This window comes from Corvus moneduloides, chromosome 3 (genome assembly GCF_009650955.1).
Source record: "Corvus moneduloides isolate bCorMon1 chromosome 3, bCorMon1.pri, whole genome shotgun sequence".
Taxonomy (NCBI): domain Eukaryota; kingdom Metazoa; phylum Chordata; class Aves; order Passeriformes; family Corvidae; genus Corvus; species Corvus moneduloides.
In genome coordinates this window covers 5,848,914-5,863,791 of record NC_045478.1, presented here as the reverse complement: position 1 = coordinate 5,863,791, position 14,878 = coordinate 5,848,914, and the positions used below count along the sequence as shown (strand labels likewise).

The window sequence follows — 14,878 nt, the reverse complement described above, 5'->3', positions numbered from 1 at the left end:
CTTCTTGTCCGTGCTTTGCTTTCATTTTATAACAGCGTTAAGCAGCTGAACCATTTCTGGCATCCAAGGCAGATATCATTTCCAGCTCCTCATGTTGTTCCTTAAATCCAGGTGCACCTGTACCCTCTAGTGACTGATCCCAGCCACTGCAGAGGCAGCTCCCAACACCTCCGGATCCGAGTGAGAGCCCAAAATCAAACCTGAACCAACAATAAATGTGAGCACAGTTTTTTCTACCTGATGAGTAACATCATGGAACAGCACATGGCTGTTGAGGGACACCCAATGAGAGATTTCAATACACAGAGGTGCAGTTTTGTAATAACTTTTTCCTTTATCCCCTTTCTCCAGAGTTTCTGGGTGGGGTTCATGGCCAGGAATCGGGTGATGAACTTTGTGCTACAGGTGTGGTCCAATTCAGTTTTCTGTGCAGAACAGCCGCATCCACAGAGGTTCTGCCAAGCACAGCAGCAATGTGATTCTCCAGGCTTGGACTAGCTCAGCCTCACACCTGTAACAGAACAGTAATGAAGGAGGGGAAAAAAGACATTAAGAAAACAATTAAAAGAACCTTGACCCCTACTACAATCCCTAGAGCTGTGGTGAAGGGGAGAAAGGTAGCACACACATACACACATATATTAAAAAATATTTGTTTGTTCACTAGATAGGCAGTGCATGTATATATATATATTCATCAGATAGGCAGTGTCAGCTATAAAGGGATTAATAAGCATCGTGTTTGATTCTGTATGGTTGGACTTGATGACTGTAAAGGTCTCTTCCAACCTTGACAATTCTATGATTCTGTGTTCCCATGCATCAGTAAGAGGATAATGGTTTTGTACACTGCCATGAAGTGGGGTGGGGGTCTGTGTACATACACAGGACACGGACTTTGGACTCATATGTAGCAAAGGAAAGGTGGGAAACCTAGCTTGGATTTCTGTCCAGTTCAGCAGTTTGGATTCTAGTGAAATGAGGAAGGAAAAATTCATTTCCATTCCAGGGCGTAGTTGTGGGTCTGGACATCACAATGTGGGGAAAAGCATCTGCCAGGAAACAAATAGAAAATTTAGCGCCTCAGAACAGAAGAGGAGAAAAAAGTCTAGAAAAAAACAGCGGAATCAAAACTTTTTTATTTTTTTAACTGAAGAAGCACCTCCAGATGTCCAGAGAATGAATTTTGCTCCTTGTTTTTACATTTGGGTCACAGCCCATCCAGCCCTATTTCTATTTAATTTCTATTAAATTTATGACATGCAGCAACACCCTTACAACCTGCCCTTCTTGACACCTGCACAAGGGCTGTACTGGGGAGCCCACCCCAAACACACACCTCACCTGTGACGTGGGGGTGCTGGTGGCAGTGGCTGAACATGAGCCAGGTGTGCCCAGGTGGGCAAGGAGGCCAGTGGCACCTGGGCTGTACCAGCAATAGTGTGGCAGCAGGACCAGGGCAATGACTGTCCCTCTGTGCTGGACACTGCTGAGGCCACACCTCGAGTGCTGTGTCCAGTTCTGGGGCTCTCAGTTCAGGAAGGACATTGAGGGGCTGGAGCGTGTCCAGAGAAGGGAACGGAGCTGGGGAAGGGTCTGGAGCACAAGTCTGGTGAGGAGCAGCTGAGGGAGCTGGGAAAGGGGCTCAGCCCGGAGAGAAGGAGGCTCACGGGGAACCTTCTGGCTCTTCACAGCTCCCGGACAGGAGGGTGCAGCCGGGGGGGGATCGGGCTCCTCTCCCAGATAACAAGCGACAGGACAAGAGGACATGGCCTCAGGCTGAGCCAGGGGAGGTTTAGGCTGGATATTAAGAATAATTTCTTCACAGGACGGATGATTAGACATTGGAATAGGCTGCCAAGGGAGGCGGTGGAGTCACCGTCCCTGGAGGTGTTTAAGGAAAGACTGGACATGGCACTGAGGGCCGCGGTTCAGCTGACACGGTGCCGCTCGGTCAAAGGCCGGACGCTGATCTCAGAGCTCTTTCGCGACCCAAATAACGCTGTGAGTCCGCAATTCCACCTCCCCGTCCCTCCCGGGCCCGCCCCCGCGCGGTCCCGCCCCGCACGCTCTGAGTGACAGCGCCGGGGCCGCTCCCGGGCGGGGCCGGGCCGGACCCGCTGCTCCGCGGCCCCTCAGGTAACGGCGGGCGGCTCCGGGGCTCGGGGGCTGCCCGGCGTCCTCCGGCCCGGGGCTCGCGGTGGTGCGGGCGCTGCGTGTGGGGAATGGCGGCCTGGGCTCGGCGTTCGCGTGTGCTGAGCTCCGGCGGCCGCCGAGCGGGGCCCGGGGCGCTTCTCTGTCGGTCGTGTCCGTCCGTGTGTCCGTGTGGCAGCTCCTGCCCTTGGCAGTCCGGTGGGTTCGTTCCCCCAGAGCCTCTCGGGTCCCCCAGGTTTTGTGGTGCCGAGTTCCGCAGAGACCCGGGTCAATAGATGTGCTTAGGTTGTATCCAGGGGAAAACAATATGAGGAGGCCTTGGGGAAAAAACCAAACCAGCCATCATTTATTATTTATTAAGAGCATGCAGTTAAGGAGTTGGAATAATAGAATTATAGATCATGATGAGGTCATTAGCTGTGTAAAATTCAGAAGTAAAGACTTGATTTCACTTGAGAAGGCTGCAAGGTGTACTTGTCCCTCCCCAGAAGGGGAATTTATGGGCTATGTCTAATTCGGCAGCTGTGTCTATGAACACTGCAGCGTGTTGGCCTTGTGTCCTTCAGGTTCAGCTGGAAGAAATGTCCCATTAGGTGGATCTGAGGGAATCTGTAGCCTTTGGGTCTGTGTTGTTTGCTGAAAGGGGAATTACATCTCTGGAGTGTCAGTTTGTTCTTAGCAGAACTCAAAGCCTGGATTTTAATTTCTAGAGACACACAAGTTTGGTGTAACATTTGACTGCCTGCAAGTCACAGAATCCTAGAATCACAGAGTGGTTCGGGTTGGGAGGGACCTTAAAGCTCATCTCATTCCAACCCCCTGCCATGGGCAGGGATACCTTTCACCAGTCCAGGTTGCTCCAAGCCCAGTCCAACCTGGGCTTGAACTTCACTTCCAGGGATAGGGCAGCCACAGATCCCATTCCATTGTTGCAGTGGTATTCAGATGCTTTTTACACCGTAACTTCTTATATTCACTAGGCTATTTATGTACTCTAAATATTAAGATGGATTTATTGTTACAAATTCACTGTTTTCCAGCTGAATTTCAGTGGTGACTGGGTCCCAGAGGACTGCTGAAAAATGGGAACCTAGATGGAACTATGAGGAATATTGGTACAGCCCACATGCAGAACTGGATTTAGCAATACCTGGTCTTGTGGTTGTGATGCTGTTGAGCAATAAGTGGAGAATATTAGCATGAAATTTTAGGTCAGTTACAGACAGGGAATTTCTGTGTGAGGGTTCTTACAGGGATCTTGCTTTGAGTAGATAACTGAGTTTTAAACAAGAAGATGTTTGGGAAGAACAGGAGGGGGCAGGGGAGCACAGCCCAATACAATGTGAAATTACGTGTCCTATGTCAGATAAGGACATAATAAGGACTGTTAGATAAGGAATGCCAGTCATAGCTAGAAGTAATTCATGTCCTTGAGACTTAGGATCAGAACTGGAGTCACAGAATGATTTGGGTTGGAAGGGACCTTAAAGGTCATCTTGTTCCAGCCCCCCTGCCATGGGCAGGGACGCCTTCCACTATCCCAGGTTGCTCCGAGCCCTGTCCAGCCTGGCCTTGAGCACTTCCAGGGATGGGGCAGCCACAGCTTCTCTAGACCTGTTCCAGGGCCTCACCACCCTCACAGTAAATAATTTCTTCCTAATATCTAATCTAGCCCTGCCTTTTGTCAGTTTGAAGCCATTCCCCCTTGTCCTGTCACTGCCATTCCCTTGTCCTTGCCTGCTTTTGTAAAATATGTCTTAGAGTATATAAATACATAAGGAATATTTTAACCACTCACTTTTAAAACTAAGTCATGACTTTGACAACTTCTGTCTCTGCTCAACAGATGCCATGTTGCCTCAGAAGAGGGGACAGATACCTTCCAGAATAGCCATGAGCAGTTATTGGAAAGCCCTTGGAATTTTCTTACTCTGTCTTCAAAGTGCGCTGTCTCACCAGCCAGCCCAGCCCAGAGTGCTGCTCGTGTCTTTTGATGGGTTTCGGTGGGATTACATCTACAGAGTGTCCACTCCCAATTTTCACTATGCCATGAAGAACGGGGTGCACGTCAGGCAGGTCACGAACGTGTTCATAACGAAGACGTACCCCAACCACTACACCCTGGTGACCGGGCTCTACGCAGAGAGCCACGGCATCGTCGCTAACGAGATGTACGATCCTGTCCTGAATGAAACCTTCTCCCTGAACAAAATGAACACCCACAACTCCAAGTTCTGGGAAGAGGCCACCCCAATATGGGTGACGAACCAGAGGGAAGGACACAAATCTGGTGCTGCTATGTGGCCTGGAACAGATGTGAAGATACATGGAGTCTTGCCTACACATTACATGCCCTACAATGAATCTGTTCCCTTTGAAGACAGGGTAGCGAAGCTCATTGCCTGGTTTACATCAGAAGAACCCATAAACTTTGGTCTCCTGTACTGGGAACAGCCTGATGAGATGGGCCACTTTCTGGGCCCTGAAAACCCACTTATGGGAGCGATAATCAGTGACATTGACAGAAAACTGGGGTATCTCATTTCTGAACTGAAGAAAGCGAAGCTGTGGGATGTGATAAATGTCATAGTCACAAGTGATCACGGAATGTCACAGTCGTCCTTGGAAAGGCTCATTGAGCTTGATCAGTACGTGAGCAGAGAGCTCTATAAAGTCATCGACCACTCCCCTGCAGTAGCCATTTTGCCACAAGAAGGTAGGAGCTACAGCAGTAAGGTTCCCTGAGGAGATACTTGAGTATCCAAACTTTATAGACTGAGTTGGTGGTAGCAGCATAGCAGCACTGATGGCAGTAGGACAACAGCCTTGAACAAAGAGCACTTGCAGGATCCCTTTGGTTTTTTTGCAGGCTCTGTCAAAAGCCTGGAGTAACTTTCAGAAAAGAAAAGGAAGCAAATCTGTTTGCTGTTGACTAATACTGCCAAGGATCCTTTAGTCCTTGTGAGAAGTAAAATAATCTAATGGCATTATCAAGGCTGAATAGTGCTCTAGATAGATAACACCTGAATGTTACCTATCTTGCCTTTCATCAGGGTGCTGAAGCCATAGTGGAAGAATTATCTTTCTAACTCTGAGAACAGATTATATTTCTAAACTGAGAACAGATGGGGATCTTTGATAAAAAGAAAGCCTGTGTTGGCTATTTGATTAGATGCCAGCTATTGTAGTTCACTTGAGTTTTTTCCCCCGTCATGCTGAACAGCCAGCCAGTTACATTCATACCATTTTTACTGTGATAAAGATGGGCAAGAATAATGTTGGAATTGAAATCTGAAATCTAGTTACAGTCACCTAAGGGTTGCTGAAATGTCAGGTGTATGTTTACTGTCACTAATGCATCTGCTCTTTATTTTGATGATCAAGTACTGTAAACTACTTGGTGCAGATGTGTTAACCTGGAAAATAACACCCCTGCCCACACAAACAAAGTGCTAATTTGGAAGTTGAGTTTTCAGGTGACCTTCTGGAAAGGTGTTTTTTAAGAATTCTGTAACATTTGCATCACTAATGGATAGATAGCACTCTGTATTTAATGCCCAGGCAGGGAGGGTGTTTGCAGAATTAAGTGACCTTTAAGTGCATGAACAAGTGTGTCTCATCATTTTTAATCTGGAGAATACTCCAGACTAAAATGTGAGTATGCCCAAACGGAGGCCTCTGCTGTCTGAGCGCAGGCAGGCCCTGTAGCTGGGTGCTGTTTCTCTCTGTGGTGATAAAAGAGCCAACTTTGGGAGCTTCATCCCCATTGAGGCAAACATGGTTGACCAGGATGTTCTCATTAGCAAATAAAGAAGCTGTAAAAGTAAACTTCAGTGCTGAAATGTCCCTAATGCAGTAAACAAGAACTTGAAGATGCGTAACTTGATTCTCCCATCTGCTAAATGCTGAAAATAAACAGTATCTCTGCTGCAATTAGATGACAGAATAGTAAAAAAGCCATTTCGGTGGATTTCAGAAACAGCTTGGATTTGATTTTGCCCAGAGATTCAGGAATTTATTACACTACCAATAAACAAGAATTAGTTTTGAGCACAGCTAAAATTCTGTTCTTCCATGATACCAGCTGTGATTTTTATTATAAAACAATGAGTTTCACTGCCAGTTTAGGTATGAGCTAACATATGCTTAAGTACATAACACTGATTCTTCACCTGTTATTCCGTTTGTCTTTCTTAAACCAAGGGAATGGTAAAACTTAGTGAGACTGAGAAAAAGTTTGAATGCTTTAAAATGCAGCAATTTCATTTAATTTTTTGGCTGCATATTGCTTCCCCAAGAGATGGATTAAAGCCATCATTTAACTATGCTGGTATATCAGTGTGTGTGGGGAACTAATTAGATGTTCACAAAAAAGGTACCTGTAGCACAGCTGGTGATGCTGGCCTTTTTCTTTTATTTAATATAAATATAATAATTCAAATAATTAACATAAAATCAAGTTTGGTATATTTGGGACTTCTCCTCCCTGCCATCCCATATAGAAAACTGGCATAGCAAAATTAACTTTATAACTGATATAGTCCTAGAAATGCTGCATTAGAGTCCCTCTTCTTGTTCCTGTAACTATCGCTGATGTCTTAGCTTTTGCTGTTTCATATTGACCTCTGTTTTGCCTCTGAATTTCGTGATTCTTTTTTTTTTGGTGCCAGTTTGAGATAAGAAATATACATTAACGTATTTTCCTTCAGAATTTCTATACTCTGTTCTGGGAATTGAGGGGGAAAAGGAAGAAGGAAGATGATTTCTTTAGAAACACTGGCCACTTTCTCCCAAACTTTTTTCCATGAGATCCATTCAGAACTCCTTGGATGCTGGAAATGGCAGGCTGAAAGGGGCCTGCAGACACACTGTGCATTCAGCTGCACATGTCACACAAATATTTACCTGAGTCATGGGGCTGAGGGATTTGGTGTGTCACAGGAATCTGTTGTGTGCACTGCACAGCCCGCAATAGAAATCTGGCTTTAAGTGGAGGTGGGGAGTGAAGGAATTTGCTCAGATGTCAGTTCCTGAATTTGCTCTTGTGTTCCTGGCTCTCTGTTCTGGTTCCTCCTTTCTGTGCACTGGTGTTCCAGCCAGCTTGTCCAACTGGTTGTGGTTCTTCAGTGGCTTTTACTGGAAAGGCAAGCTCAGAAACTGGAAATAAGCAACTTAAAACTGAGGTTGCAAAATGCCTTTTTTATTCAGTGTTAGTAGAGCTCTTGAGGGTTTGTGTTCACTGTGACTAGGGAAGGGAAAGGAGAAGGCACTGGGAATACAGAGGAGTAGCTCATGCTGTTGGCTGTTACTGAATAACAAAGGAAAGCAACAAACAAACTGCTTTAAAATAGATGAAAAGTGTCACTTGTCACAGCCAGCTGGGTGACAGAATTCGGCCTGAATGCAGCCATTACCTCACAAACAGGCTTAGGAGCTGTCTTCTTGCTTTCAGGCTTTGCATGGAGCTAGGAGAGTTTGGCTCCTTTTCTAGGAGACAACTCAATGCTTTCTAACTCATTCCTGTGAGAAGCTTACATTCTGATAACTGTGAAATGAGGGGTTTTTCTAAAATTAGCAAGGCACTTCTTGCTTGGGAACAGGCTGTGAAGTCTGGTGCTGAGGGGGATGTTACCGTGACTGAGGCTCTGGATTTCTCACAGTAACTTCTGTGCACACTGTTGTCTCTTACCCTTCTGGGGCATTTTGCCCTCTTCTTTCAGCTGTATTTTAACTACTGATGAGTTCAGTAAACACACTGGTATGTTTAATTTTTTCTTTTGTCTCTTTTGTTTGTTTGAAGGCAAAGTGGATGAAGTGTATGAAGCTTTGGCCAACGCTCATCCCAACATGACTGTATATAAAAAGGAGCAGATTCCAGATAGATTTCACTACAAACACAACAGTAAAATTCAGCCCATCTTAGCAGTGGCTGATAAAGGATGGGAAATTGTACATAATAAGACTGACAGTTTTCTGTGTAAGTATTCTGTCTTTATAGTGTGTTTTGCAGTATCTTCCAAGGCAGAGACCTTAAGTGGTACTTTCTCTCCTAGTATCAACCAATGTTCATTTTTTTTTTTATTTGTAAGGCTGGGAGGGAAAACTAAAGTGTGTAAAATTTATAATTTTTTCCCCTGATGGGATGAGAAGCACCCTACTCTTAGGGGAGGAGGATCTGCACTTACTGTTTCTTTAAACATTAAATTTACTGAGATAAGATCAATCACATGTTTTAGTGGCCCCATACTTGAGGTCCTTCAGGATGTAGCAAACCAACAAGCACTTCTTGAGCGATTAAAAAAGAAAGTTGTAACTGAATGTATTGAGTAGAGGGTGAATAGGGTTGTTTTATCATGTTTACTTACTTACTGGACAAGGGTTGGGTTGGGTTGGAAATGGAAGAAGACTTTTTGAAAATCCTCAGCTTGTGTGGGTGCTACACTTGAGTAACCTCATTCTATTGCTACAAAGAGTCTTGGATATTGTGTTACTGCACACCAGTGAATTTCATTTGCCTTGGAGGAAAAAGTGCATTCTAAGTGATTTGGAGGTATAAAACCCTGATCACTTTCAAGTTCCTCACCTTGAAGTTTTGAAATTTATTATAGGTAGCATGGAGACAGTGAACTGTAACTTCTTGGTTACCTAAAATACAGGGGTCATGTGGTCAGTTCTTACATTTCTAATTGAGAACCTTTTGAACTTTGGTGCTAGTTATGAACCTGAAGACCACTACCAGCAAGACATAACAAGCTTTTCAGTAGCTGCTGAGAGCAGCTTCTTGTACCTATGTGTTTGACATGTTCCCTGTTTTTAATGCCCCTGTCAGGAATGGGCACTGGACACCCACCAGTGAGTTCTTCTTCCTTGTTGAGGAGTTGATGGTGCACAAAATTGGACAAAATGTCAAAGTGTCTATTCAGAGTCACATGGACAGTCTGACTCTACATGTTTTTTTTTAATTTTCTCAAAGAGATCTGGACCAGTTGCAAAGTTGGAGTTTTTCCTTGAGGAAAATTAAGGAAGTTTGGGTGTACCCAGGGTGGCATTGACAATGGTGTTACTGCCATATGAGCTCACGTTTTTTTCCCCTCTTTGCCAAATAGTGTTCTCCATTGTGGGTTTTTTTAGGTCTTTTCTCTTTGCAGTTCTGAGACTTGGTATGTGCTAGGAGACATTTGTGCTGTCAATCAAAACAATTCTTCTAAACCTCTCTAAGGATAACTGATGGCTGTGCCTTTTCTGCATTCTGCTAATTCTAGGAAAAGGTTCAATGCTTGTTTTGCAACTTCGGGATATTGACCTTTACCTATCTTCTATTTCTAGTTGGTAATCATGGATATGACAACACTGTACCAGAAATGCATCCCATTTTTTTGGCAGTTGGGCCTGCTTTCAGAAAGAATGTCACCAAAGAATTCATGAATGCGACAGACTTGTACCCCTTACTGTGTCATCTTCTTGGCATCAACCCACTGCCCAACAATGGTTCCTTCAATGCTGTGAAGGATATACTTGCTGAAGAAGTTCCTGGAGCCCGTGGAGCAGACACCTACTCCACTGTTGTAGGAGTCTTCCTGGGCAGCTTGCTTGTTTTGGTTTTTACTGCAGTTTTTGTTAAGCATTTTGTCCTCGCCCAAGCAAATTCCATGCAAATCCAACACACTGAAGCTGCCCAGCCACTGCTGCAAGATTAATAACACCTGGGATAACACCTCAAACACCTCCTGTTTGAGGCTTAAAATAAGCCTTTACAAAGAAAATAAACAATGGAGGTGGATCAGCATAAATATGTGGAGTGAACGGAGATGGGTGCTGATTCATTGGTACTCTGGGGCATGTACAGACCAGGTATGCAGAGAGAGGGCATGTTCCTTTTTCACCCTGCAGTCACTTCATCTTCCAGGGGTTGAAGATACCGTAGGTAAACGTGGAAAGCTCTGTGTGTATGAAGACCTGTAGTGACAACAGACCTCAAATACCTTATTATGGCTAATTTTAGGACAATAACATAAACTGGGGTGCACTTCACAGACTATTAAATGGTGATTTCATTTCCCACCCTTTTTTTTTCTTTTATTCTTTGAGAGGTTTTTTGAGTCTCTTTGATTCTAACAAGTCACTGAATGGTACTAAACTTCCTTGGGTTTTTTTTTTTCTTCTCTGCCCAAGGAAGCTTTTGCATGGATCACTATTACAGATAACTTGGTGGGTTAAATCCTGCAGAAAAGAACATTATTATTCAGCTAGGTCATGCAGTGCTAAGTGTCTAAGTTTGGAGTTACATATATTTCTTCCAACTACTGTGTTAATTGTAGCCCCAAAAAATGAATCTAAGTGGTATTGCCTTTAGCAATCAGCATTAAACTGCTTGATTCTTAATGTTTTAAAATTTTATTTCAGTAAATACAGGTTTTTACCACTTTAGATATGATTTTAGGTAAATGTAGATCTTTACTTTTTCTATTTCCTGTACACTGCACTAAATCTAGGAGTTCCATGCAGCTGGCAGGATAAAGACACATACAAGCACCACACCTGTATATCCAAATGGAGCCTTTTCTCTGAGTAAGTTCTCTCTGAATAAGTTAAGGATGCTCAAGCTGGTTTCAAAGTGCTGTCAGGCTTGTCCCTGGGTGTGCATCTGGTCTGATGTTGGAGACTGAGTTTGACTTGTGTCTTGTGCTTTATCTGCTGTGTCTGCATGGGCCTTGGAATGGGATGATCAGGATTACACATGCAGTTTAAGGGCAGCTGTATAAATCTTAAGCCATATACGTTAAGTCTGAAAAAGCACACTTTAATAAAAAAAGGTGTAAGACTGGAGTTTGTTTTTCCAGAGGAAAGCCTCTGTTAGGGAAAAATATTAATTCTGAGTTAACAAAGGTACGTATTATTCACATTCTTTTATGTGTAGCAATAAATCTTCTTGCTAGTGTAGTTGTGGGGGTTTTTGTGAGCTCACTTAAATGGTAGGTGAGAAGCTGCTGCTGAGGTGTATATGAAAAACATATTCAGAAGTGAGAAAAGTTGTCTATTGTCAGACTTTTCCCCTTCTCCCTGGGTGAGATGATAGTATTTCTCATCACTTTGTTGCTGAGTACAATGCCTGAAGGAGAAAGAAACTTTCAAAATTCGTGCAGACGTAGCAGACTGAGTATTTTAAAGTGCAATTGATGGCTGTATCCACAGCCCCCAGCAGAGGGCAAGGATGGGAACACTTTGGCTTTGGCTGTGCTCTGCCAAACCAAGGGCGTGACTGACAGACAGTTCTGCAAGGGGAGGGCTGGGGTACGGAATTCATTTTGCTGGGCTAAATTCCAGACTTAATGAAGACTGCTGGGTTCCTCTGTGATGGCAGGGACACTTGCTTAGCACCAAGCTGTCTTGCAGACAGATGCGGACATTTCCAGAGGCCACATCTGGGAGCAGCGAATGCTTCAGAGGGAAGGCAATGAAATAGCCCAACTTAAGGGATATTCTGGAAGTTCAGCTGTAATAGTAGCTTTAGGAAGGCAGGAAAAATGCAGGTCTGGTGGAAGACAGCCATTAATTTGGGGGATGTATATGAAATCCTGTGAACTGCAACTGGCTCAGTGCTGTTACTATGTTGTGAATGGCCTTGTTTTCCTGCATTGCCATTTTCTTAAGAAAACACTGAAGGAAAATGTCTGTAAGGCTGATTCTTAGTGCAGCTGGCCATTAGCTGTGCCTGAAGTTGAATTTGCTGGCACAGCTAAAGCTGCAGGGGCTCCAGCTGAACTACAACAGCAGTACCGCGTTCACAGCAGTGTTCAGAGACTGGGGAAATCGGAGCAGGAAACCCGAATCTCTGAGTTGTTACTAATCCCTTCCCTACTCACCTTCCAAAAAGTGGATGGCACACAGGAAACTGATGCATTGAGTCCACCTTTTCTTGCTTGTTGGCAGCTTAAAAATGAATTGTAGCACAAACTTAGTGTGTGTTTAAAGAAGATCTGCAGGCTTTGATAAGGCAATAACAGTGGCAATTGTCATAACAATGCCATACCCCTCACCTGTAGCTTCTGCACTTTGGAACATGTTGCTTTAGTAGAAATTCTTATTGCAGTAATTTCATAGCAGTGATCGTGGCAGATGTAAAAATAACTGGGTTGTAATCTCAGAGCTTTTCCTTAAACTCCACTTTAACTGTGGCAAGTGTAGTGCTATCGTCAGCCAAAGTGACCCTTGGTTTTAAGGAGGGGGCAAAGTTTGTCAGTGTTGTTCAGTCATCTGGGACTTAGACGTACCTGTCCAAATATGCAACAAGGGAAGAGCAGTAGGTTGCCCCCAACAAAAGGTTTGGGAACAATAATACTCAGAGTAGGCTGAGGACACGAACATGAGAATTGTTGATATAATTGTTCTGTATTGCACTGTGAGGCCCTTCTTAGAGGAGGGCAAAATAAAACTTTGTAAAAAAATGAAGGGAATCTTGTAGCATTTGGGTATTTCAGTTTAGGGTCAAACATTTCTTTTATTCTTAGGTGCATTTGCAGGTATCTCTTGGGTAGTTCCTTGTTAGGACATTTGCCCAACTGTTTTAAGTTGTTGGGTGTGAGCTTAATGAAATTGAAAGCACAGATGATGCCACTGGAGAAAAATAGAGACTTCTTCTCTGATGTGACATTTTGCAGACACCTTTTTGGGTGGGATTTGGTTTCTGTGTATATGATACTTTCTATGATGTACAAACAACTTTACTGGAAGGCGAATCTGAGTACACTGTGTACTGCTTGTAACTTAAGCTTGGAAACCAAGAATGATGCATGATGTGTTTCATTACTGACTGTGGAGCATACAGATGTCAAATGTTTTCTTTGTTTCTTCTTGTTTGGAAATGCTGAAGTTAAAATATATCTTTGCTATAATGCTGTCAAGCATGGAGTGCTGGCTTCATTTAAAACACTTCTGGAAAACAAACTTGAACTGGGGGGCAGATGACTGGGGGAGAATGGTCTCAACTTGTATGCATCCCAAATATTCCTTGGACTCTGCATAGTGTGTGCCTTTGTTAAAAATAACTGGAAGTGTGATAGAACCTAGGAATTTTAGGTCACAGTTCTTACATAACAGACTTCTTGTTTCCCACTGTCATAGGTTAGCAAGCATAGTCCCGGAAGGGACGTCCTTGCTAAGGGGTGCTTACAGTTTCCTCTGGGAACTGATAGAACCTATCAGCTGGCCAGTTTGAATATGGACAATTCTCTAAGCCACTTAAAGTTGTGATCACCTCTGTGATCCACATTTAAGAATAGGCAAACTCCCCCTCCAAGCTCTCTCTCGTTTCCGGCGCTGGGACAGGTGGCTGTGGGGCCTGGCCAGGCCCTGCTCGGGCCAGGCCGGGCCGGGCCACGGCCGTCCTGAAGCCATGGACCTGTTCCAGTCGTGGAACCCCCCCCCACTGCCTTGCCGTGGGCAGCTGGAGCGGCTCGGCTCTCCCCCCTCTCCACTGCGATAAGAAACATTCAACATTCCAGCTGCAAAGCTGCAAGGCCGAGGTGAGAGTAACCCTTTTATTGCTGTGAAGAGCTGAAAACCTGAGGGAAGAGAGAGAGGAGATGCTTAAAGCTGAAATTCTGTTGTGAAGCTATGATATATCAGAGTATCCCGTTGTAATTTCATGAAGATATGGGGGGTGGAGTGTTCAACTCGTAAGCAAAAGCACCTGCGCTGAGATAGGCAGATGCTGACGCAGCTGTAATTTCATGAGAAGTTTGGACAGGGAGAGATGAACCAGATGAGGACTTTTGCTCCAAACGGGAAAGGAGAAAACCTCAGTCCGTAGAGATGAACCAGATGAGGACTTTTGCTCCAAATGGGAAAGGAGAAAACCTCAGTTCCTAGAGATGCTCCCAGAGATAGTCCTAAAGATGAAGATGATGAAGACCCTTTGCTCCCAGGGAAGGAGAAGGGCCTCTGTTTTTGTTTCTGAACAGCTCGACCTTAAAATTGTACCCCAAAGAACTTCAAGAGTGGACCCTCGAAGGCAGTTGCGGGAAAAGCTGCAAGTCGGGGGAAGGGACTCACACGCGAGCAGAGAGACTCCTCTTCCTAAATGGACTGAACAATATTTGGAAGTGGGCGGCTGTCTCGTTGTGATAATGTTTTCATAGCATGAGCAAGAAGAGACTTCTCTTTCTAAATGGACTGAACAAGGTTATTATGGAAGTGGTAAACAGACTGAACATCTTAAGGGTTGTCTTTTCACAGTGTCAGTGGGAGAAGGGAGGAAGGTGGGGGGAGGAGGAGAGTTCTGAAGGTGGTATAATTTTTTTTCTTCTTTTAGGTCTGTTAATAAACTTCTTTATATTCTTTCAAGTTTGATGCCTGTTTTGCATTTCTCCTAATTCTTATCTCACAGCAGATAAACAGTAATGAGTATTTTGGACCAAACCACTACACCCACCTTGCTGCCATATATGGAAAAAGCTGTTACCAATAGGATTCCAGTTTCTTTTACTAAAAAAGTATCTTCCAGACTTTCTTGGTCAAGAGCTGCAGTAATGCTGCTTCAAGAAATGCAGTCACAAAAAAAAAAAAAAAAAAGAAAAAAAAAGGCAGAAAAATCAGATTCATGAAATCATTTAGGTTGGAAAAGATCTTTAAGATCATCCAGTCCAACCATTAACCCAGCACTGCCAAACCTGTTGTTAAGATGAAGTGTTGTATAAATTGACTTTTCATACAATCATAGGATGGT

The 14,878-nt window shown here is 44.1% G+C and overlaps 1 protein-coding gene and 1 long non-coding RNA gene across 3 annotated transcripts; one reads left to right on the top strand and one right to left on the bottom strand.

The window, feature by feature from the left end:
• Nucleotides 1-2,042: 2,042 nt before the first annotated feature.
• Nucleotides 2,043-13,055, top strand: ENPP5 (ectonucleotide pyrophosphatase/phosphodiesterase family member 5). Of its 2 annotated transcripts, none has more exons than XM_032103984.1 (4): nucleotides 2,043-2,139; nucleotides 4,001-4,870; nucleotides 7,955-8,131; nucleotides 9,481-13,055. In XM_032103984.1, the coding sequence occupies exons 2-4, from the start codon at nucleotides 4,006-4,008 to the stop codon at nucleotides 9,849-9,851; spliced, it is 1,413 nt and encodes a 470-aa protein (XP_031959875.1). In that variant the 5' UTR covers nucleotides 2,043-2,139; nucleotides 4,001-4,005; the 3' UTR covers nucleotides 9,852-13,055. The 2 variants fall into 2 exon arrangements, with proteins under 2 accessions (XP_031959875.1, XP_031959874.1); XM_032103983.1 differs by lacking the exon at nucleotides 2,043-2,139 and adding an exon at nucleotides 2,211-2,352.
• On the bottom strand, nucleotides 11,069-14,877 carry LOC116441736. The gene is made up of 2 exons (XR_004239223.1): nucleotides 14,585-14,877; nucleotides 11,069-13,266 (listed from the first exon to the last, which is right to left on the bottom strand). It is a non-coding gene; the product is annotated as an uncharacterized LOC116441736 (long non-coding RNA).
• Between the last annotated feature and the right edge of the window lies 1 nt (nucleotide 14,878).

Bases quoted from the DNA above. Each gene is read 5' to 3' on its own strand.
- ENPP5 (XM_032103983.1), top strand. From the start codon at position 2,226: ATGGCGGCCTGGGCTCGGCGTTCGCGTGTGCTGAGCTCCGGCGGCCGC. The intron at 2,353-4,000 runs GTGGGTTCGTTC...TCTGCTCAACAG, and splicing joins CTCCTGCCCTTGGCAGTCCG to ATGCCATGTTGCCTCAGAAG. The intron at 4,871-7,954 runs GTAGGAGCTACA...GTTTGTTTGAAG, and splicing joins AGCCATTTTGCCACAAGAAG to GCAAAGTGGATGAAGTGTAT.